Source organism: Dendropsophus ebraccatus, chromosome 15, assembly GCF_027789765.1.
Source record: "Dendropsophus ebraccatus isolate aDenEbr1 chromosome 15, aDenEbr1.pat, whole genome shotgun sequence".
In the NCBI taxonomy this organism is placed as follows: Eukaryota; Metazoa; Chordata; class Amphibia; order Anura; family Hylidae; genus Dendropsophus; species Dendropsophus ebraccatus.
Window position 1 is genome coordinate 40328951 of NC_091468.1, and position 23137 is coordinate 40352087.

General features: G+C 41.8%; 1 protein-coding gene across 3 annotated transcripts in view; it reads left to right on the top strand.

Moving 5' to 3' along the window:
- The window catches only part of RIN2 (Ras and Rab interactor 2), a 114393-nt gene that overhangs the window by 37293 nt on the left and 53963 nt on the right, over positions 1 to 23137 (top strand). For 2 of the 3 annotated variants that reach the window (XM_069954164.1, XM_069954162.1), the window contains exon 2: positions 4727 to 4819. In XM_069954164.1, the coding sequence (XP_069810265.1) occupies positions 4772 to 4819 (48 nt within the window). In that variant the 5' untranslated portion in view covers positions 4727 to 4771. The remainder of the gene's footprint in view (positions 1 to 4726; positions 4820 to 23137) is intronic. The other variant, XM_069954163.1, reaches the window with a different exon arrangement.

A 23137-nucleotide genomic window follows, 5' to 3' on the forward strand; every position in this document is an offset into this window, starting at 1 on the left:
CCATACCCACTGCTCACGGTACTAATGTATAAGGTGTACAGGGACCGGAAAGCTAGTAAATGGTTGAGAAGTAGGGCTCAGCCAAAGGGATGGGGCCCAACAATCAATATGTCGCCTTCTGCAGCCAGATGTCCTATAGCCAGACACAGGGCAGGGAGAAGGAGGAGGAGGATATTCTCTCATATAGAGAGAAGATTTCTATTTATTTATAAATCCATTATGAGACAAAATGGGATCAGAGTAAATGAGGGGATTACAAGAGGAATGTTGGGATTTGTTTTCTTTCTGCATTTTCTGTTTATTGCTCCTTGAGGAAATCCAATATACTCATCTTGCTGGCCTCTAACACAATGGAATATATTAGATGCAGAGATTTTCCCCTTGAGTAGCATCTTTTTCTCACTGTAAAATAAATTGCACTTATGCACAATGTTTTGGGGGCGACAGGATTTGTGACATGAGTCCACCTCTTCTGGCCCTCTGAGATTCTGGAGGTAATATGGTTGTGTCATTGTCTTTCATCTATACCCTGTATTGGATGAGAAAACGTCTGGTCTACTAGTCTGTGCAGGAAGTAGGTTGTAGGAGGACAGTAGGGATGTGGAGCATAGTCGCTAGTCTCGTTAACCCTCTCAGCACTATGTATTCTTTCCCTCGGAATGTTATTGGACACGTTTGTTACATTTTTATAATTAGGCTGAAAGAAAACGCGTTCCAGGACCTCTTCATTTTCCATAGTGATTACAATGACATAATGCTCCAACCCTCCAGAATCCTGCCAAAAACTCACTAGAGTGGAGTACTGTAGAATTAAAGCATCTTCTCCAATCATTGCTGTGCTGCTTCTAGTGTGTGCACCTGACTCCCTACCCGGCCCATTGTTTTATAGTACAATACATGGGTGGTGCCATTATATGTATGCCAATTTTGGGCAGTATTAACCTGCCACTACAAGTGCCATGAGTCACAATCTGAGATGGAGATAAGTAAATAGTCATGTGAGTTACGGGATAGTGTGTATATATATATATATATATATATATATATATATATATATATATATATATATTGTGTATATACTCTTTCTGTATGTTATCTAGTGCCACTAGTCTATTAAATAGTATTAAATGACCATGTTATACGTGGATGGGTGTGTGCTGTATAGATGGAAGGTGATCTCTTAGAATCGCTTTCTTCTGGTGGTCACAACTAGTACTCTACTGAATGAGATTGTTTTCGCTTGTATAGGGTGATTCTATATATAATATAGGATAATGGAAGCTCAGATTGTCATCTTTCAGTGTGTTATTTAGTGCCACTATAGTCTAAAGGCCCTGTTACACAACAGCAAGGAGCAAGCGAGCGCCGACCTATCAGAGCTCGCTTGCTCCTCGTTCCCCGCTCGCTGACTCATAATCACTTGGTGTAATGGAGCCTTTACCCGCACTAACAGCGAGCGAGTCAAAATGGAGGGGCTGTGGAAAGGGCTCCGCAACCTTTTAAAAATCACCTGGGTTCCCCATAGGAGATAGCAGTGGTGTGCTGCCGCCGTTCCTATTACATGGAGCAATGGGCAGCAGATCATCATTATTGTTAAAAAAATTTTTTAACTTGTTAAAAGACAAGGATTAGCCAACATCGCGCAGGTCAGTTGATCGTTTGCCTTTTAACAGTAGCTATTACACCAAGCGATTATCGGCGGTAACGGACAATAATCGGACGAGTTCAGCCGTTAATTTCTTAGTGTAATAGGGCCTTAATTCTCTATTGAAAGAGATTGTTTTAGCTTGTATGGAGCCATTCTATTGGAGACATGTATAAACCCCGGTGGTCTAGCAGTTCATGTATTATAACTATTGTTATACATGATGTAAAGATATTTTGCATTGTTTGGAGTTTGACCCTTCCAAGGATGTTTCAGAGAAAAATTTGCGTTGAAATGAAAAATTCTGGAATCATTCTGATGGAGAGCATTGCAGACAATTGGACAGATTGAACAGAACGATGTCACTCAACCGTACATGGCTACTGGTTTAATAATGTGACCATGAACAATAGCCATTATATGTATAGTACTACATGCGGCCAAACATTAGATGCTGGAAAATTTGGATGGTATTGTTGGACCATATAAATTCTGATGTATTGGTTCTCAAATTAGACAAGCTGTCTATAGGGTTATTCCACTGATTTCTCCAGGACTACCTTATGTTTATGGGGCATATATTGGGAAAGGTAAGCCGTTCATGCGTTCATGTGTATGGGGGGGGGGATTGGTAGAGAGAGCTGTAGACCACACATATGGACGTGTATGGCGAGCTTTAGTATACTCTTGTGTTGATATTACCCTACGGCTCTCTCTGCTTCTTCCTCCTTCTATTCTAGTTAGTTGTCAGTAACAGCAGAAGAATAACAGGACTGACCCGGCTCATGTTACACTCCACTGCAACTTGCACTTTCCAGGAGATTAATATTATGCTTGGAATTTTTAAGTTGATTACATAACTACATGGATAAGAACGAATGACTCCGCTCTAGCAGAATAACTTGGCCCTCTTCCCAAATGAGTTCATACGTGAACTCATGTAACTTCTGCTGATCTTTCCTATTCAGATCAGACTCTCCTTCTCCTCAGGTAGCCGGTGCTATTGCCTGTGCCCACCTACAGTGCCCTAGTCTTCTTGCAGGTGCAGTACTTTCTGTACTCAGTACAAGAGACTTGAAATGAGATCTTAACCAGGTCAGAGCGACTTTACAGGGGGGGAATTCTTCACATTCTGCAAAGTCAAACAAAGCCTGGTCCACAGTTTACATTGGAGGGTGTTTTTTTACAAAGGGAGGGCTGAGGTCTAGGCGTGTTACATTGTCTCATGTACAAAGGGCAGGGTTCTCTGTACTGCTGTGCTGTAGTATAATGAAGAGGTCAATCTTCTAGGCGGCTTTTACCTCTTACAGTGCATTGTAACTGCTAAAACACTTCGCCCAATACGGGAGCAATAGGATTATAAGCTGCATAATGCTTGCTAGATAGGATGAGTCAAATCCAGGGATGGACACAAGAACAGTATATAGATGCTTTACTTACCAATAGCTCACAGTGGAAACCCCTCTTTTATCTCTCTAACAATTTGCCAGTAATTAGGAGTTATAAAATGTATCAGCTTAAGGCCCTATACGATAATCGTCCCTTGGAAGAGAAGGCAACAATCAGCCAACATCGTTCATGTCGGCTGATCGTTGCAGTTGTTTGTCTTTTAACCATGTTGAAAAACAAATGACTGTGATAGCAGCGATCTGCTGCCGTCGCTCTGTGGAATAGGAGCAGCGACAGCAGACCGCCACTATCCTCTATGGGCTGCCCGGGCAATCCAGTGATCACCCGGGCAGTCCCTCCCACACTCGCCAGATCGCTGCCGCCGCGTGTAATAGGGGCCGACTGTGGAGTAAGGGCTTAAGTCCCTTACAAACAATCTATTACACAATAGGAAGCTCATGGCTACTTTTAAGGTAACATTGGCCCCTTTAAGAACTAGTACTTGTTAAACTGACAGCTATCTTGTCCTGTATGCACATGCATGCTCAGCTTTGTCAAGTGTGCATGGATTCTAAATGGAGGCAGGGAAGAAAGATTCCGCCAGACACCACAGTCAGCTATATATTTCCCAAAGAACAAACGGCATGTGTATGTTAAAATCCAACATTCCCAACCATTCACTTCCTTAACTTCTGCCACCAGGGGTCAAAACGCCAGCATGCACTTTAAATGGTCAACTGATCCCAATGAAATTGATGTTTTCAGAGCTTAAGAGGGTTTTTCCATATTAGATATTTATGGTATATGCCATAACCTGGAGAGGTTTTCTATGGTGATTTGCTGCTGCTCTGGGCAGTTCCTGTCTCGGCCAGAGATGGCAGCAAAAAGCACTGTGTCAGACTGAAAAGAAAACAACATTTCCTGCCTGACATATAGCAGCTAATAAGTATTGCAAGACTTGAGATTTTTAAATAGAAGTAAATTACAAATCTATATAACTTTCTGACACCAGTTGATTTGAAAGAAAAAGATTTTCGCTGGACAACCCCTTTAATGGGATCTACATGATCGAGGGTTACAGAGTGTATTTACAGAGTGTATTGTCTCTGATACCTGAGGATATACCTGTTCCGTATCTTGTACCTCATCTCTCATTTTGTAATGTCAGACACAGTCCATATATATATATATATATACTCCTAAGTAAATATGTCTTGCATTAATAGTTAACTCCAGGACTTCCTCCCCAGCAGGTCCATGTGGCAGGTCTGCTGAGACATACACAAGGCTTTCCACCTTAGAGTTAGTGTGAAATCCAGACTCCTTCTTTTCTCCGGCTAGCCATATTTTCTTTCCTGGACTCTGCTTTGATCCATGTTATAGGACTGTACATAGCAATAGTTGTTTCTCATTAGAGGAAAGAGAAAATGACATTGGAGAACAGAGACTTCCCACGCCAGTCAGTGACCACTGTGCTCCCACTTACGGGATCATCACACCCCCTTAGCTCCCGTTCGCCTTCTCTCTGCCTTACTGACATGGGCTACAGAAGAGACTGAGAAGCCGGGGATGGAATGGTCGGGCACTGTTGACGGAAAAGATTTTGGCTGAGAGCGTGTTGTGACTGATTTTGTGGCTTGCAGAAGAATTTCCTACAGACTGCCCTAACCATTAACATGTCTTTCCTCTCAGAAGAGCTGGGAAAACACAGAGGCCGTCCAGTGCAAGCCTTCCCAGATGACAATGGAGCTGTGCCGGCCGGGAGACAGACAGAGCTTCTTTAAGGTAAGGAACTTTCACTGTTTTATGGGAGAACCAGATGTAGACGTGTTGTGCTGTACAATTCTACATTGAGATACAAATTTATACAGATGTAGCAGAGCTGTTGGAAGCATCATAATAACTCACCTACAGGGACCCGTACACTGCAGGTAATTCAATAACTGACTGATGCAGCTCTGCTTATCTAGCAAACTCAGCTCTGCTATGTTTGTCCATTGATACAGCAAAAATTTTTATTAAAGTATTGTATTGTCCCCCAAAAGTTATACAAATAACCAATATACACTTATTATGGGAAATGCTTATAAATTGCTTTTTTCCCTGCACTTACTACTGCATCAAGGCTTCACTTCCTGGATAACATGGTGATGTCATGACCCGACTCCCAGAGCTGTGTGGGCTGTGGCTGCTGGAGAGGATGATGGCAGGGGGACACTGAGGGACACAGGGCACTGGAGGGACACTGAGCATCCCTCTGCCATCATCCTCTCCAGCAGTCACAGCCCGCACAGCTCTGGGAGTCGGGTCATGACATGACCATGTTATCCAGGAAGTGACATCACAATGTTATCCAGGAAGTGACATCACAATGTTATCCAGGAAGTGAAGCCTTGATGCAGTAGTAAGTGCAGGGAAAAAAGCAATTTATAAGCATTTCCCATAATAAGTGTATATTGGTTATTTGTATAACTTTTGGGGGGCAATACAATACTTTAATAAAAAAAATTTGCTGGACTTCTCCTTTTAACTTCTTTGCAACACTAGTACATTTCTTTGTTGTATGTTTGTGTACATATTATTTGTGTGTGTCTAGATTTATTTAAACACATATACATTGTTTATACAGCTTACAGTGTGTCAGTGTGTATATCAGCCTGTATGGTTACATTTCTATGACGCATTAGATATACAATGAGATGTAGAAGGCAATAAGCTAAATATAAAAAAAAAACTGAATTTGTGATTGAAGACGACTTCTGTTCTCTAATCTTTTATGACTGCATGCAAACTTCTATATCGTGTGTACTCTAATAGCTAATATAGTGCCCCAAGGAGTTAAATATCGCACTCAGCTCTGCTATATATGCGTGACAGCTCAAAAATGGTTACAGTTTATATGAATGAAAGTAAATGTTTTACAAGAATATTGTGTTTTCTTATAATTTCTATGTTGCCATAACAGGGCAATTTTAATTTTTTTTATTATGGAATGTGTACTGGGTCACTGCAATAAGTTTTTGTGCTGAAAAGCTACTTGGGCCAATGAGTATATCAATGCCACAGTACAAAAATACACAATAAAGTTGCGTTCATACTGCCGATATGTTCCGCTACATCACTGTGCCAATGTTTTGACTGCAGGAATAGTGCAGTGTGCAGCGTTCTTCTTAAAGCATACCTGAACTTTCTGATAACTTTTCAGTATAAGCTGTCCTGTGTGTACATGAGTAGCACTGCTGCTTTCAGGTGTCCCTGGCCTAGCGGGTGTTGAATAGCTGCTATGTTGTCTTCCATACACACAGACTAGGAGACATTTTCCGCTATAGTATACCCTGAAAATCAGCAGTACCAATGACATTATAGAGCAGTAGTGAGCAGTTTAAACTGTATATGAAGCCCTGGGTAAGATGTTATGTTCAGAAGTAGGAAGTGGTAACCTGATAAGTGGATAAAATGTATGTATGTATTTATGTATGTATGTACAAAAAAAGGGGTCCGTGGAGCCTCAGTTACAAGTCTCAAAACACAGAAAATAGCCAGATATCCCTCTCTCCAGAGAAGGAAGCCCATTGCCAAGGGGTGCCTCCTAGTGGGGAGAGCACCAAACCACCCTGATACGTAGTCCCTCAGGTCCTCACTCTGTTGCAAGCTTTAGGACCTAAATAGGGAAACACCAGGGTGGCCCCTGTAAGTCAAAGTCTAACTCTGGTGAGTATAACGACATAAGACAAGTGTTACCAAGGCTAGGCATCCATCCACAGACTGCAGTTTCGGGGTATTTGCCCCTCGTCAGTGTGGAGTAGGATTCTGGCTACTGGGGCAATGATAAATAGACCAACAAAACAAACAAAACAAAGTGTTTTGAGACTCGTAAGTGAGGCTCCACAGACCCCTTTTTTGCATATTCAAATTTTGTATGGGACAATCAATGGAGACTTCTAAATGAGTACTCCATTGGAATTTTTCACTGTTGTCTCTGAGTTCAGTGATTGGTGTGTTTTGTTGGTCTATTTATCATTGCCCCAGTAGCCAGAATCCTGCTCCACACTGACGAGGGGCAAATACCCCGAAACTGCAGTCTGTGGATGGATGCCTAGCCTTGGTAACCCTTGTCTTATGTTGTTATACTCGCCACAGAGTTAGACTTTGACTTACAGGGGCCACCCTGGTGTTTCCCTATTTAGGTCCTAAAGCTCGCAACAGAGTGAGGACCTGAGGGACTACGTATCAGGGTGGTTTGGTGCTCTCCCCACTAGGAGGCACCCCTTGGCAATGGGCTTCCTTCTCTGGAGAGAGGGATATCTGGCTATTCCCGTGTTTTGAGACTCGTAACTGAGGCTCCACGGACCCCTTTTTTGCATATTAAAATTTTGTATGGGACAATCAATGGAGACTCCTAAATGAGTACTCCATTGGAATTTTTCACTGTTCTCCCCGAGTTCAGTGATTGTTGTGTTTTGTATGTATGTATGTATGCGTATATATATATATATATATATATAAAATTTTTCTTAAAATGTATTTATATATATATATATATATATATATATATATATATATTTTTTTTTTTTTTTTTTTTTTTTAAGGCTGGGTTCACACTGCGATTGTGCAAAAACTGATACAGCTGTATGCCATACTTCAGGATCCATTTCCTACATTATGACTATATTATAAAAAAAAGACTCAAAACTGACCTCTTTTTTTTAGCGTGTTTTTCTGTACCTTAAAATTAAACATTCAAAAACTTTGTAGTTTTGTATTTTATTTTGTGCTATTGACCTATGCTAAGTAAAAAAATAAAATAAATTGTGACGTTGAAGTATTGACTGGTAGGAAAACAGCTTTATGGCCCCTATAGAAGGCTATATCTGTGTAATGGGTGCAGTGTGCATTTACTTGCTGGGAAAAGTTGCTGCTCGCTGTACTTATCTTTAATGGGACTACCGAAAGGAATTTTTTTTTAATAGTTAGCCTTTTTTATATTTTGCCTATAACTGAGGGTGGAGGAAATACATTGTTTTATAACCCCCTATAAAATCTATATCCTTGGTCTGTTAGGATTATTAAGGGCATAAGGATCAGCGTTTTACCGTTTCTGAACTGGAACGACCATATATATAAGCACCTGCTATTTTGGTCAGATTCTTGTTTAATTTTCCCATCTACTTTCCAAGTAAAGCTTGGAAGCGCCTAAGCTTTTCCTTCTGCTGCCGCCGCTGTGATGTGCTAAGCAGAACCACATGTGGAGCTGTGAGCTTGGCCAGCGAGCCTGCTCTCTCGCAGAGCGCTTCCTTCTATATGAATTTGGAATGGTGTAAATCTGTGCCAGTTGTGCATTCTTCTACATACCCCGCAGCTTATGCTGTGCCAGTTACCAATATGCTGAAATTCCATCAATATTCATAGAAAAGTAGGGTGTGTTACGGGTTCAGATGATGGGGATATTATATCAACCAGCCCTTCCTAAATCTATTCACCAGTATGGCTGTCTGTATCCATCACCAAGAGATGTATCACGTGTGTCAGACTCTTGGCACCAATTTGTTTTTCCTATGTGAAAAGATTCCTAAAAAATTGATGCCCGCTATTGACTATGTATTCATTGCACATACTGCATTGTCAATCAGATTTTGCAGCTTTCCACTTGGCAGCAGTCAGACCGTTTCCGTATGAGTCAAATTTTATCTGCATTCGTGCAGAGGATTTTTTTTCTGCTGTCATACAAATCTGACAGAAAACAAATCAAAATTGGTCATGCACCATTGGATTCTGTATGTCACATTGTTTTTAGGGTAAAATATTCCCATATATATGGAGTGTAATGGGAATTAACTAAGACTGTACAGCTCCATACTAAAGGCCTATATAGCCTCTGCTACTGACATTCAGGCTCTGTACTCAGGGACAGGGCCGGCGTCAGCACCTGGCTTGCCTTGGGAAATGCCGGGGTCCACAGCGCCTCTAGGAGCCCAGAGAGGGGCCCGGTGCTGTAATGTTTAGCCTGCTTATTGAAATGCAGGATGAGCAGGAGAACATCAGAAAACAGAAGAGAGAAGGAGCAGGATCTGTCAAGGTCCTGTGAAGAGAGAGGAGGAAGGGGTGAAGGACCTGATCACATGGCCCGCATGTGGAGATCCATAGCCCTTTCCAATGCAGAGATATGAGCTATTGGTTAATATACAAACAAGGCTCAAATGCCCAGGGGGTGTTACATAGCAGAGCAAAAGCCAAGGTAAGTCCCGCCCATCTCCTCTTTTTTTTTTAGTGGCTGTTAGTCCACTAGGATAGGCTGATGCAAGGGGGCAATGGGATAAAGAGGATATGGGCTGGGCTGCCTGGGCTTTTGCCTCCCTGGGGAATGCCCCCTGGGCACCTAAGCCTCATTTACATATTAACAAAAAAAAGGCTTATATCTCTGCACTGGCTTATATCACTGCACTTTCTAGCCATGGGCTTATTCACATACCTGTTTTCTGCTGACAGGTCAAGTGGTCATCTCATCAGTGACCATTGCTTACCAAAATGTGGCTGCCAGGATGATCAGCTGATCACCACAGATCCCGTCCCTGGCACTCTTAACATATGTATGATTTTGAGGATACTGCAGCTAGCCAGACTTCTAAGACAACATGCAGTGGAAGTGTAGTATTGCAAAACAAGCTTAGAAATGATTGTCTGTTCATGTAATACACGGCCTGAGCCAAACTAGTAGCTGCTTGTGCAGATCATATGGACAGAACCCCCCATAAAGGCTCCAGTAAGATCAATATCATAAATAGGGCATAATTTCTAGGTTATTTCTCATCAGATTGTAATCTATTACTGTTATATAGAATTTAGCCAAACATACAGAGCTGAAACGTTGAGATTTTTCTCCGCATTGTTCTGACCACAGATGTGCATCCAGACTGCCAATGCAAATTTGCCAAAGATAATCTGGAGCGACCACATAACCACATCAATTAAACACATTGCACTTTATTAGAACGTTACTTCCAACTGGGAAATTCTCATGCATCTCGTGTGTCATTTACAATTTGATTATGGGACAAATGAAATGTAGTTTTCAGCACAGGAATAAGATCCAGAAGGCCAGTCTGCTTGCTGTCTGCCTGGCGGTATGTACTGTAGATACGCCGAATATACAGATAAGAAACTAAGAAGGAAACTACATTCCAGACATGGCTCCATGTAGTACCAGACTCCATTTTGTACAGTATATACTAGGTAACTATCCATACAGGGGATCCTCTGCATTGAAGGAAAATACACATTGGGGTAGTTATGTGATGTGATGAATGGCATCAGATATATATGTGTATATATATATATATATATATATATATATATATATAAATATTCATTTGACCAGCAGCCATTCCCTCTTGACTTGGTCCATGAGCATCCATGTGTTCTCAGTGGTAACAGAGGAAGATATCTCTAGCCCTGGGTCATGTTCTGTGGAAACAGAATCTAGCATGTTTAAGGGGTTATTCAAAGGGCCCTAAATGAGATAAAACAACAGAACCAACACCAATCCAATGCTGATCCCCCATTGATATTGGCCATTACGGCCGATAATCGTAATAGAAGACAACGACCAGCCGACATGAACGCTGACAGCGCTTGTTTGCTCCTTAACATCGCCTCATGTAATAAGGGCTTTAGATCGAAAACACAAGTTCTTTAGCCAATCACAGGCCTCAGCAGTCACCTGACATACTTCTGGCATTACTTTTTAGTGATGGGAGCCATGATACCAAGTGTACGACAGTATATATATATATATATATATATATATATATATGTGTGTGTGTGTTTATTTCCCTTATTTATACAGAAATATTCTTCCCTCTAAAGCCCCTATTACACAGAATGATTATCGTGCGGAAAATCGTTATATCATTTGTATTTAAACGCTAATCATTCTGTGTAATTGCAGGCAACATTCGGAAAATCGTTTGTGTCGTTGATCGTTGATTTAGATCTGACCTTAAAATCATTGTTAATTGTTCACTGTAATTCCACATTCATTCGCTGTAGTTCCGCATTCGTTCACTAATCGTTCAGTGTAATTTCACGTGGTTCCTTCTTTTGCTGCCATCAGATAGAGTAAACAATTGTTGTAACAATCGTAACTAACGACCATCGCTCTGTGTAATATGGTTAACAATTTCAGGTTAATGATAAACAATCTCGTTTGCTATCGTTTATCGTAAATCTTTTAAAATTGCTTTATCTAACAGGACCCTAAAGGTAGTATTACGCGGGCCGAGGGGGGCCCGATAATAACTGTAAATGAGCGCCGATCTGCTAGATCAGTGCTCGTTTACTGGGCCTATTACGCGCCCTGATAATCGTTTAACAAGGGCTGCATGGACATCGTTACCGATGTCCTTGCAGCCCTTGCTTAAACTGTATACATTACCTGTCCATGCTGCAGGGCTCCTCTTGCGCTCTGCTTCTCCCCGGGTCCCACGTGCTCTAGCTTTAAAGCGGTTTGTCTTAGCTGACAGGCCGCTCAGCCAATCACTGGCTGCGGCGGTCCCGGCCTGTGATTGGCTGATCGGCCTGTCAGCTCAGACAAACCGCTCTAAAGCTAGAGCATGTGGGACCCGGGGAGAAGCAGAGCGCAAGAGGAGCCCTGCAGCATGGACTGGTAATGTTGTGGCGTAGCACTTGTGACGCACTCTGGAACGCCTCACCACTCAGAAGCAGGAACTCCACTGAAGGGTAAAAACTAGAGATGAGCGAACTTGCCGAAAGTTTGGGTTTGCACAATATTTAAGGGAACAGTTATATATAAGGGATCAAGGTATATATATAAGGGATCAGTTTGTTTTCTAGAAATCTCACTGTTGGCTTTGAGCAGCTCAGGCGTATTTGCTTAAATAAGAGCAGATTCCTCCTAATAGACTCCTGTAGGTACATTCAAGATGTTCTAATCATGACATCCAAAAGTCACAGGCATTTTGCTCAAAGGTTTCTCAGCATGAGCGTTATCTGCCAGGAACGTACTACTTTGTTGTGTGGAGAAATACTGGCTGGAAGTTCTTCAGATCATCTAAGGACATTGCTGGACACAGGGGATGCTTGTGGAGCACGCTGCATCAAGTACAGAGACACCGCTAATCCGTCCTGTGCTCAGAGAGGTAATTATTATTTATTAAAGGGAAACAAGCTGGATAGAGGGAGATTATGGGGCCTTTGTAGTCTACCAGTTTATATCATGATGAAATGTGTGGAAATATACAGTGAAGCTTCTTAGAGAAGACTTCCCAAAATTGTTGTCTTCTCAAAGAAAAGGACCACTGGGTATATTGTTTTATTGACACAAAAACTGTCGCTCAAAAGCTGGTCTAAAAAGGGGGAGACTTATCAGTAACCAATAACATTCAGTAATTTCAGCTGGGTGGTACCTCCCCACGCCTCTGGCTGGACTGGCTATCCTTTATGCCTTTGTATTACTTTGCTTTCGTTGTTGAGGCCCCTCAGACTTTGTTCTTCTGTTTGTTACATCTACAATGTGTGCTTATTGGTCTTTGATATGAACTGTTTGTTAAAGGGGTACTCCACTTGAGAAGGATTTACACCTGTTCAATCCCACATCTTGTTTTTAATAGGTTTCTAGGTATCATTTGCAGCACATCCTGACTGACACCCTGAAACAGCTGAAAATCCTCACTGCCTGGCTCACTCTGTCTCCACTACTCTGTGCTCCCCCTTCCTTTTAAGACCAAAGTCACATGATCTGTGTCACTTGTGTCATCTATTGCCAGGCAAGCTGTAACACCTCATCTGGAACCCTGCCCACCACTAACATTACACCAATCAGTGAGCAACTTGCCAGCAACGGGGGAAACAACAGAACAGTGACAGCCTCCTAAGCATTATAGGGGAAAGGAAACACAGTTGTTTCATCTCTCTCTCACGCGCTCTCATCTATCTATATAGATGAATAGACAGATAGATGATAGATAGATATTTTGTTTACAGTGTAAAGCAAAAGCAGATTGAGCCAGCGATATGCAGATACTACAAGATGAGGCGGATACTTAGCAGTTGCCTCTGAGGTGCAATGCATGCTGAAAGACGTTTCCCAGCTGGCGCCATCTTGGATATAGATCGGCTTTTAGAAAAACTTGTAACTTAGAAACAGCAGCAGCTAGAAAGACAGAAGATGGCTCAAATTACTCAGGTGGACTTGGCGACTAAGACAAGCTAGTTTGGGAGCATTTCATTTTTTAGCTCTTGAGTATCATACCTCTTTAAAGGGGTTATCCAGGCTTTTATAAGGGCCTTTTATAAGGACTGATTATCAACCAGGGGCATTACTAGAAATGCTCAATAAGCCAATAATCGGCCTGTGTAAAAGTGACAGCAATGAAGGGCGTTATCAGCCGCACATTAACCTGTGTAAACAGGAAATTTGTAGCCGATAGCAAGAGGAAACTGGCAGCATGGATATGCATAAATCCATGCTGTCAGTTTCCAGATAACAAGCAGTATATACATACCTTCTCCACTGCTTGTGATCTGACATCTTCACGTTCCGTCCCGCTCTTCGGCTCTCCCGTCCTGCCACTGCTGTATCTTTAGGCCGTAGCCTGCTCCAGAATGATTGATAGTCAGAGGAGGCAGCCTGAAGATACAGTGGTGGCCAGAGGGCAGGATGGGAGAGCCGAACAGTGGGATGGGGAATCACAAGCAGTGCAGAAGTTAAGTATGTACTGCTTGTCATCTGGAAAACGGACAGCACAGGTATATGCATATCGTTCATGCAACCTGGCCTCTCAATTAATCGGCATGTAAAAAATCGAAAGAATAATACAGCTTTCAAAAACAGCATTTATCCAGTTTAAATTTCGATAGTTTTCTGACAGGAACTTCCTTGTTTATGAGAAATTCCTGACATAGCTGCTTATACTGCCACTTGTGAACACACACGCATATTGTGTGCATGTACACGGCTGTCAATCACATTGCTTCTAGATTAGATTTGTTATTGTATATATTAGAGTCTGATATATTTCCAGTCAAATTGTACATGTGTGCCACTAACCGAAAACTCTACCAGCCACTGCAGTATACCACATTTTCTGGCATAAGTTATAGTAAATGTATCAGACCACAGGAGGCAACAAGCACAACATGAAAACTTAAAAAGTCACACATTTTTAGCATTCAAGGCTTAGTAAGTACCCACCATATTTCCAGCCCGTAGCTGTATGATCAATGTCTAACATTATTGATCACCTTTTTAGCAGACATTGTTTGGTCTTATATAACCCATCAATTATGCCCTGCAGGGTAGAGAGAAGCTGCCGGAGACCATCCTATTGACTAAAAGCCCCACTTTTAACTGGTTTAAAAACCCCTGTAGTTTGGCAGCATAAAGATCTGGATAGGTTGTATTTGTGACAGATTCCCTGTAAAGGCTATTAACACCTTTGATCTCATTTTCTTTATTGTTGATTGGATTCCTGAAGGCAAAAAGAAGCAACTTTCTAAGTATTCTTAATGAAAATTCCCTACCATTTAGCTGCTAATTGACAGACTTTTTGCCTTTCCAGTATTATAGAAAACAGCAGGGCTGAGATTATACACCAGCTCAGATAGTAGACATGAGGAACTGAAACCCTGGAGGACAGCTCACACAGGAGAGAAAGGGCAGAGCAGTTACAAAGAAGTCTGCTGGGGAGAGTCACGTAGGCTGTACATACAGTTTATAGAGAGAATATACATCCCCTACACAATATTGTAGAGGTAATAGAAGCAAAAGTATGTAACATTTTTAATGAAGACCTGCTGTGAAAATGTTCTTGCTCTATAATAAGTATAATTCGTACAAATCAACTATTTTTTAGCCTTAAGTCCATGTCTCATATCTGTGAGCCCTACAGAGTGACTAACTTTTCTAAGTCAGTCTTTCAGAAAACATTTGTGTATAACGTAGCAATATAAAAAGTAGTCATCTATCACTAAATGTGCTCACATAAGAGAGGATCAGGGAATCCCACCGCCCCCCACCCGCTGATGGCTTCTTCCTCAGATTTAGGATTGCGTTTCCTAACAAAGCAAAGCATCTATATATTACAGAAAGCAATTTCCTCTTTATTTGCGAGCTGACCTATAGCGAAACAAGACAAGACAAACAACATTCTAAGCCTCTTCATACACACAAAAGCCTTCTCCTGCTTGGTTGTGTATACTTGATTTCTTTAGGCAACATGGGGCTTGTCAGGGGAATTTCCAGGAAGCAGCTTGTACTTATTTATTTATTCTATTATATTATTTAAAGGGCCCACATATAATAGGACATGTCACATGACTGATCAGTACAGTTTTCTTATCATGCAGAACTTTTCATTTGAGTAAAATGCTCTTAGATATTGTTGCTAGTTACTTGTTATGGCGCCGCTCTATGGTTATACCAATGACTCAAATCACAATTGATATTATAGAAGCAGCAGCCTATCTTTATATGTCCATTTAGGGTATATGGATGTAATAAAGGGGACGTGTCTCACTAAGGACATCATACCTGAACAAAGTACCACAACAAAGAACGTCCCTCCATCTCTGAGGTCCTGGCTCATCTGTGCACTATGCATTTGGATAGGGATCGTTTAGGAAACCACTGGGGGGACCATTGGGGGGATCATTGGGGGACTTGTAATCAGTGGAGATCCCAGCAGTCAGCTCTCCACAAATCAGATACATATCACCAGTCCGGTAGATAGGTAGGAGCTAGGTGGGTTGTGTGTTTCCTTTACTAGACCCTCAAACCGGTCTATGTTGTTTTATAAGCCAGGCAGCGCTGTATGGGAAGAGTATGCCAAGTGACACTCCTGCAAAAAAAGTTGCTCCTCGCTGCCACCTATTGGAGATAGGAGTTAGCAGTGAAGAACTACATTAGAGTAGATAGGTGACAGGCTATAATCTTGGGATAGGTTGCCCTATAGACGTGACGTGCAGTCTGCTGAACTCTCGTGTTCATGTTTATTTAGAAGCAAGTCATTAGAGCGCTGCTATGATTAATGTGAGCATGTGGTCTGTTCCCCAGAAGCATGAAGCCGGGCAGTATTTATTCTTTTAAGTATCTATTTCCTGTTTTTATCCAATGCCGACATATTCCACTCAGATTGAAATCATGTCTGCAATGGAATTTACATTGTATGTTTCCTTTGCTATATGCACACATGCTAAAGTAATTTTTCACAGGAAGACGAATAACCTATAATTATGTCTTTTGGAGCGCCATAGGCAGCTGGAGGCTCTGGAGGAATCTCAGAACAGGGGAGTCATACATATTCCTTGTAGATGTTGTCCTCTTCAGGTTACAACCCAGGAACCTCGACAGACAGGAACAATTTAAAGGGAACCTGTCATATTAATAGTTCTGTCCAATCTGCAATGGAGCAGGAGGAGCTGAGCAGATTGATATAAAGTTTTATGGGGAAAGTTCCAGGATAACTTGTAATTTATTCAAATGTAATTCTCTGCTCATTCTGGGCTATGTAGTCATATGGGCGATCCTGCTTAGTGATTGACAGCTCTCTTTAGACATATTTATATAGAGAGGTGTTATTTACTTTTTAAGAGGTTGGCCACTTTATAGTAAAATAGTTTAGTGTACAGTATTAGTAAGTGTACTCACTGCTTTTACTGACAGCAGCTCCTTTTGTACCACATAGAGCTATTCCCTTCTCCTGTCCTGCTCTGTGGTGATTCTGTCCATAAGATGGATGAGCATGGAGAAGCATGTGACCATGCCCCGCCTCCAGTGTGGACAGTGGTGGACACTGGGGGGCAGAACATCGTCACATGCTTCTCCATGCTCATCCATCTTATGGACAGAATGACCACAGAGCTACCCCTCCTCCAGGCTGTGCTGTCCTGCTCTGTGGTCATTCAGTGGACAGAATGACCACAGAGCATGACAGCACAGCCTGGAGGAGGGGTAGCTCTATGGGGTACACAGGGAGCTGTTGTCAGTAAGTACACCTACTAATACTGTACACTGAACTATTTTACTATAAAGTGGCCAACCCCTTTAATACATGACTACATAGCCCAGAATGCACAGAGGTTTACACGGATAAATGACGAGTTAGCCTTAAACTTTTCCCGTCTAACTATATATCAATCTGCTCAGTGGACGTTCTCGGTGGACCTGGAGAAACAGTAAGTGGTTCCATGAACATTAGATGGAGAGCCGTCTCTTGTGTATGACACGCTCAACTATGCTGATTATAAGCTATTATAAATATATTATAAATGTATAAATTATACATTCATGGCATCAGTTACGGGGCTAAAGCCTCGTAAATTATTTCTGTGCACATTACAATAAACTCCCAGTGACCTAGAATTTTGGAATAACTTGAGCATTTCTTACATTTATACATCCAAGTATCTGGGACATCTCAGGCTGGATACAGAAGTGATTATAGGCTGTAAGAGCAGAAAACACAATATACATGTCAGAACCACTGGAAATAGTTATTAATATTAAAGAACAGATCAACGCCAAGAAAACTGATGCAGACTTTAAGAAGCCATCCACAGACACAGTGCTGTAGTAATCTGTAACACGTCAGATGAAATTTCAGGAAGAAGTAAGCTGCAGCTAGAGGGCTCTGACTGCGGATTATCTCTCCCTGAACAAAGAGGTCGGACAGTGTTTTTTCTTCACGCCCAACCCCTGTCTGCACCTACATAATCTCCAACATTCAGAAGAGTCCCATACACCTTAGTCAAGTACACAGTGGGCCAAATAAAAAAATAAAAAAATTGGACAAAGTCGTGGGCCAACCTTGATATCTATTGAAGCATGCGTGCAGTGCTCCTGGCACTGTCAGAGCGATGTGCAGCTTTCCTTGCACTGTCACAGTGGAGTGTGTCTTCTGGCGCTGTCCACTATGATAAATGATATAAATTGCTATGGCATTGATAGGATAGGAAGGTAGAGGGTAGGGTGGAGGAAAGTTTACAGAGGGAAGCGTCCATGTCACTGCTGCATGTACCATCCATGTCCCATGTACCACCATCCTATTGGGATGGCTGAGCTGTGGCCTAGTATACTGGCTCCTCTATGGCAGGAAGCATCCAGCGTCATGGGTGGTATTTACGGCAGTGATGTGGACGTAAGTGGTGGATTAACTGTACTATTAGTCCTGGGCTAATTACAAAACTTGTCCCCATATCCCATAGCTATAGTTCACCTTAGACACTGCTCCCCCTCCATAGGGCCCAAAATGGTAATAAGGCCCCCTTCTGTAGTCCATGCGGTATTAGTTCCCTTAATAGAATCCCCTAATACTGCTCCATAAAGTATTTGTCCCCATACAATCCCCCCCTCCCCCCGGCTGGCCAGAAGACTGGGCTGCACTTACCTATCCTGGCTCCTACCTTGCAGCTCCTCTTGCTGGAGGATGCGCTGGATGTGTGTGATGATGTGATGTGTGTGTCCATGCTGCCTGCACCGGGATATGACTATATCGGCTTCAGACTTAAAACAGCTTGCAGCCTAAAATTATACAATATGGCCAGTCTTGGTGGCTGTCCGGACTGCCCATGTTATAATCTGCTGCAACATCCTTCAGGACAGATTAAGGAAATAAAATGATTACCTCAGCAGACCAAAAAATTCTGGCACCACGGGCCAGAGTTTGACATGGCTGGTCTAAAGTGTACGGGGACCTTAAGATTCAGTTCACTTGAATGGTTTCTTACGTGCACTGGACCAGATAGGGCTCTATAACATGGGCCACTGTGCAAAGCAATTACCATTCAATTTAAGAGTCTATTACAAGGCTCAACGACCTAGTGAGCAGGGTCGCTGGTTTCCTTTGCTTCTATCATTCATCTGTAACACATCCCCTATTATAAGGGGAGATATGTGACCAAGAAATTCAGTTTTTTTTAACCTGTCAAAAAGAAGTGGTGATGATGATGATGGCTGACAAGCAGGTGTTTGCAATAAGTAGTCCTCTCTTTTATGTGCATGAGCTTAGTAGTCCTCAATATTCATGAGAAGCAGAAAACTCTGCCCACCAGCTGCTAATTGGCAGCTATCTATCCAGGCTCTGCATAGGCATTTAGCTGTCAATCAGCATCTGGAGGGCAGGGGGAGGGGTGGGCCAAGAATCCTATTCTCCTGCATATTAGGAGAACGGCCGAACAGAATGATGTAAGTAACACACCTATCTGTTCAGCATTTCGGTCTATAGTTTACGCTGACCTCAATTAAGGCGGCATTAACCTAATGACAGATTCCCTTTAAATGACCCTAAATGAAAACTGGTTTACATGATCTAAAAGAGTAAATAGTCATTTTAAGTCAGAGGAAAATGTAGATGTTTTGGTGAGGATTTAGTGTTATCCCAAAATATAATTTATAACTATGAAACCCTCCTATACTCCCTCCTATCCTATACTCCTTTTTCCATAGAAAAACAAGACAGGATGTAGTTGCTTCCATTAAGTGATGAATTCCATAATATAAGTGGTCTTCTCCATAAATACCAGCCGTCACTTGGCCAGAACGTTATCCTATGTGCTCCGCCTGACAAGTTCATTTAGAAATCTACTTCCTTTAGAATTTGTTGGCGAGCTTGTTTGTTGCATTCGTCCATTATTTTAAACATGCAGCAAAGCTGATTCATCCACTTTTGTTTTTTTCTTGTCACTTGGACTTTCTCCAAAGACTATCTGTACAGTAGCAGGAAACAGCAGGAAGGATGTAAAGCAGAAGTCATCCATGTCCTAGAAGGGTTCAGAGGAGCCTCGGGCACAAATAGCAACAGAATGTTATCATAGTAGTAGAAGAGAATAGGTTGGTAACTAAGTACATTGCACATGTAAGGCTAGGTTTACACTGCGTTTTCAGCATCCGTTTAACTGATCCGTTTTTTGCAAAAAACGGATACATTTGTGTGCATCCGTTTTTGATCCGTTTTTCCATTGACTTCCATTATGAAAAAAACGGATCAAAACTGAGCCGTTTTTTTTTTTTACGCACAATAAAGTACTGTTGACACTACTTTTTTGACCGTTAAAAAACCGGATCCGTTAAACGGATTGCAAAAACGCAGTGTGAACCTACTCTAAGAAAAAAAAATCTGTATGTATATCTAGCAAACTTCCTCTTTCAGGAGACACAGTCTCTACTCCAGAACTAGTCTTGAGCAGACCTGTCATACTGCACACCTCAACGCTCGGCATTTGATTCCTTGCAGCAGCAGAAGTTGGATGCTGCCCTAGGTAGCCAGGAAAACATGGATGCAGACAATGTTTTACAGGGCTCTCTCAGACCGCATCCAAATTCTGCAGCTGGGAGGAATCAAATGCAGAGTGTTCTTGGAATATCGCCGAACAGTTTGACGGACATGCAGTGAGAGCCATCGATCTCTGAACTTTGCATGTCCTACTGAAGGTTCTAGATAGTGTTGAGTGGACCTGCCCAGCACTATCCGGAACCTTCAGTAGGACCTGCAAAGTTCAGAGATCAATGGCTCTCACTGCCTATCCTGCTCACTACATCTACAAAAGCCACCACCCCTGCAACAACCAGGAGGCACAAGTGAAAGGACTGACTGCCTCCTGATCGCCGTACCTCCCCAATACATTCAGGAAGGACAACTATAAGGTCACCACACCCTGTAAAACCCTAAGCGACGAAACAAATGTAAAAAAGTGAAAACACAGTGACACTATAAATACAGTGCTATTGTTATCTGGCCCACCCTCCTCTGCCCCTTCACAGGAAGCAAGTTATTATAGCCCATAGTTGCAATAACAGTCCCCAGAGCTGAAATCATTCAGCATTGCTTCTTAGAATTTTTTTTTGTTAGTTTTATAGTAAGAAACCTTGAGCTATTAGGATTAAAAAAAGACCATATTATTTATCCTTTTATGCTGCAGTGTTAATCCATAGGAAGGCAAAAAACCTGATGAGGATGAAGGGGAAATAAGTGACTGGCCGCTGTCAAATGTAGCAATTGCAGTAAATCAGGATCAACAACCCACAATTTGTGATATTATTCCATTTCAGAAAGGCATCCAGATCATAGTAACATCCTATTTCATTTTAAAAGCCGTCGTGCTGCAGTACCCATTGACAGCCTGGTGGTGAAGAAAAGAAAGCGTGAACGCCTCACATTATTTGGTAGGGGTTCCCCAAGGTAAAAGCTTTTCCTAAGAGGTGCACCAAGGTGGAAAAGGTTGGGAAACACTGATATATATAAATATATATATATATATATATATATATATATATATATATATGGATTGTAAATGTTTTTACTTTTGAATTCTTCCCTTCGTACTCATTCACACATTTCTAGAGATCTTGTAGTTGAGTTCCAGGGTCGGAAACAACCTTGGAAACGGGAATGAGAGAACAATGGCAAAATTCAGGAAGTTCTAATCTGTGTCCAACAGTTCACACTATAAATAAACATGTGGGTAAGAAGTAGAGTTGAGTGATGGCAAACTATGTAAATTGCGTCGGAATAAGTTGGCGCTATATAAATAAAGGTATTATTATCATTATCTGCTAGAGATGAAAACCTACGGCAGTTTTTATCCACTCACATTCAGCATATTCATATATTGTAGTATGAAACAATTTAAGGGATTCTCCACCTAAATGTATTTTTAGTGACAAAGTTAATGGCGGAGGTTGGGATAAGGAATTGTGGATTCACCACTGGAAAACTACCTTTCCTTTCCTCCACCCTCAGCCCAGTCAGCTGTGAGCCCAGAAGGTGAGTCATATGGGACAGACCAAAGACTCGGGTTATACAGGCTATTTATGCATAGTTGTCAGTTAGCAGGGCACTAACAGCCTGTTGTGAATTCCTTGGCTTCTCAGCTGATAAATAACTTACATCTTAAAGGGCTTATCCAGAATTTAAAACAAAGAAAAACAGCTGCTTCCTCCAAAAACAGCGCCACCCCTGCCCTCAGGTTGCGTGTGGTATTACAACTCAGCTACAACTTCATTAACGTTAGTAGAACCAAGCTGCAGTACCACTCTCAAACTGAGGAAAAAAATGGCGCTGTTTCTGGAAGATAGTAGTTGTGATTTTTTTTTTTTCAAATATTGGATAAGATCTTTAAGGTTAGAGGCCAAAAAAGAATACATAAAAGGGCAGAGAAGGGACTGTGAGGCTCGGTTACTGAAAACACATGAAAAATAAATAAATTTAGGTCTAATGCACATGACAAAGATGCAGGGCACCTAGCTGGCACCCCATGCGGTGAGCTGAAGTTGTAGTCTTCCTTGATCTGTGGATCTCCAAGGGGGTGGAATACCTTTTTAATGTGCAGTAGTCCCAATATGGGGGCCTAAAGTGTCACCTTTTGCTGTCCTGGCGCTTCTAACGCATGTTACTTATTGGCCATATAACTTCTTGTTTGCAGTAATTCTAGGTGACTCATGTAATTTGCAGAAAGAAAAGCCTTTGTCACCTGACATTGTTAGCCCGGAAGCTTGCCATGTGACAGAGTCCATTTTAGCAGGCATAGTTTCCTAGTAGGTGGTTATGGGATACGGTAATGATTACTTTGTTCGGGTCAGTTTGGCCATGAATTAATATTTAATTGTTCCTTAAGATCATTAAAATAACTTAAGCAAGTAGTGTACTCCGCAGGGTTGGTATGGTGGAGTGGGGTGTACTTGGCAATTTAGAATTTAGGATTCTGACTTTTTATAGCCAGGAAGCTGTGTGCCAAAACTATCAATCTGACGGAAACCAAGACTGTCTGATAATACCCATAGCAGCCAATCACAGCACAGTTTCATTTGATCAGCGCTCTTGAGAAACAGCGCCACTCTTAGGATGTGTGTGGTATTGCAGTTATGTCCCATTCACAAAGAAATGGGCTACGCTGAAGTACCTGATATAAATTGTGCTGCTTCTAAATATGCACAGTTTAGTATCATACAACCCCTTTATAGAAGACATTGGCCCAGATTTCATAAAGCAATGTGGCGACATTTCCTGCAAAAAGTGTTGCCACATATTACGGCTACTTGTTCCCAACACATTTCCAGCAATATACAACAACACTGCCAGTGGTCCAAAATAA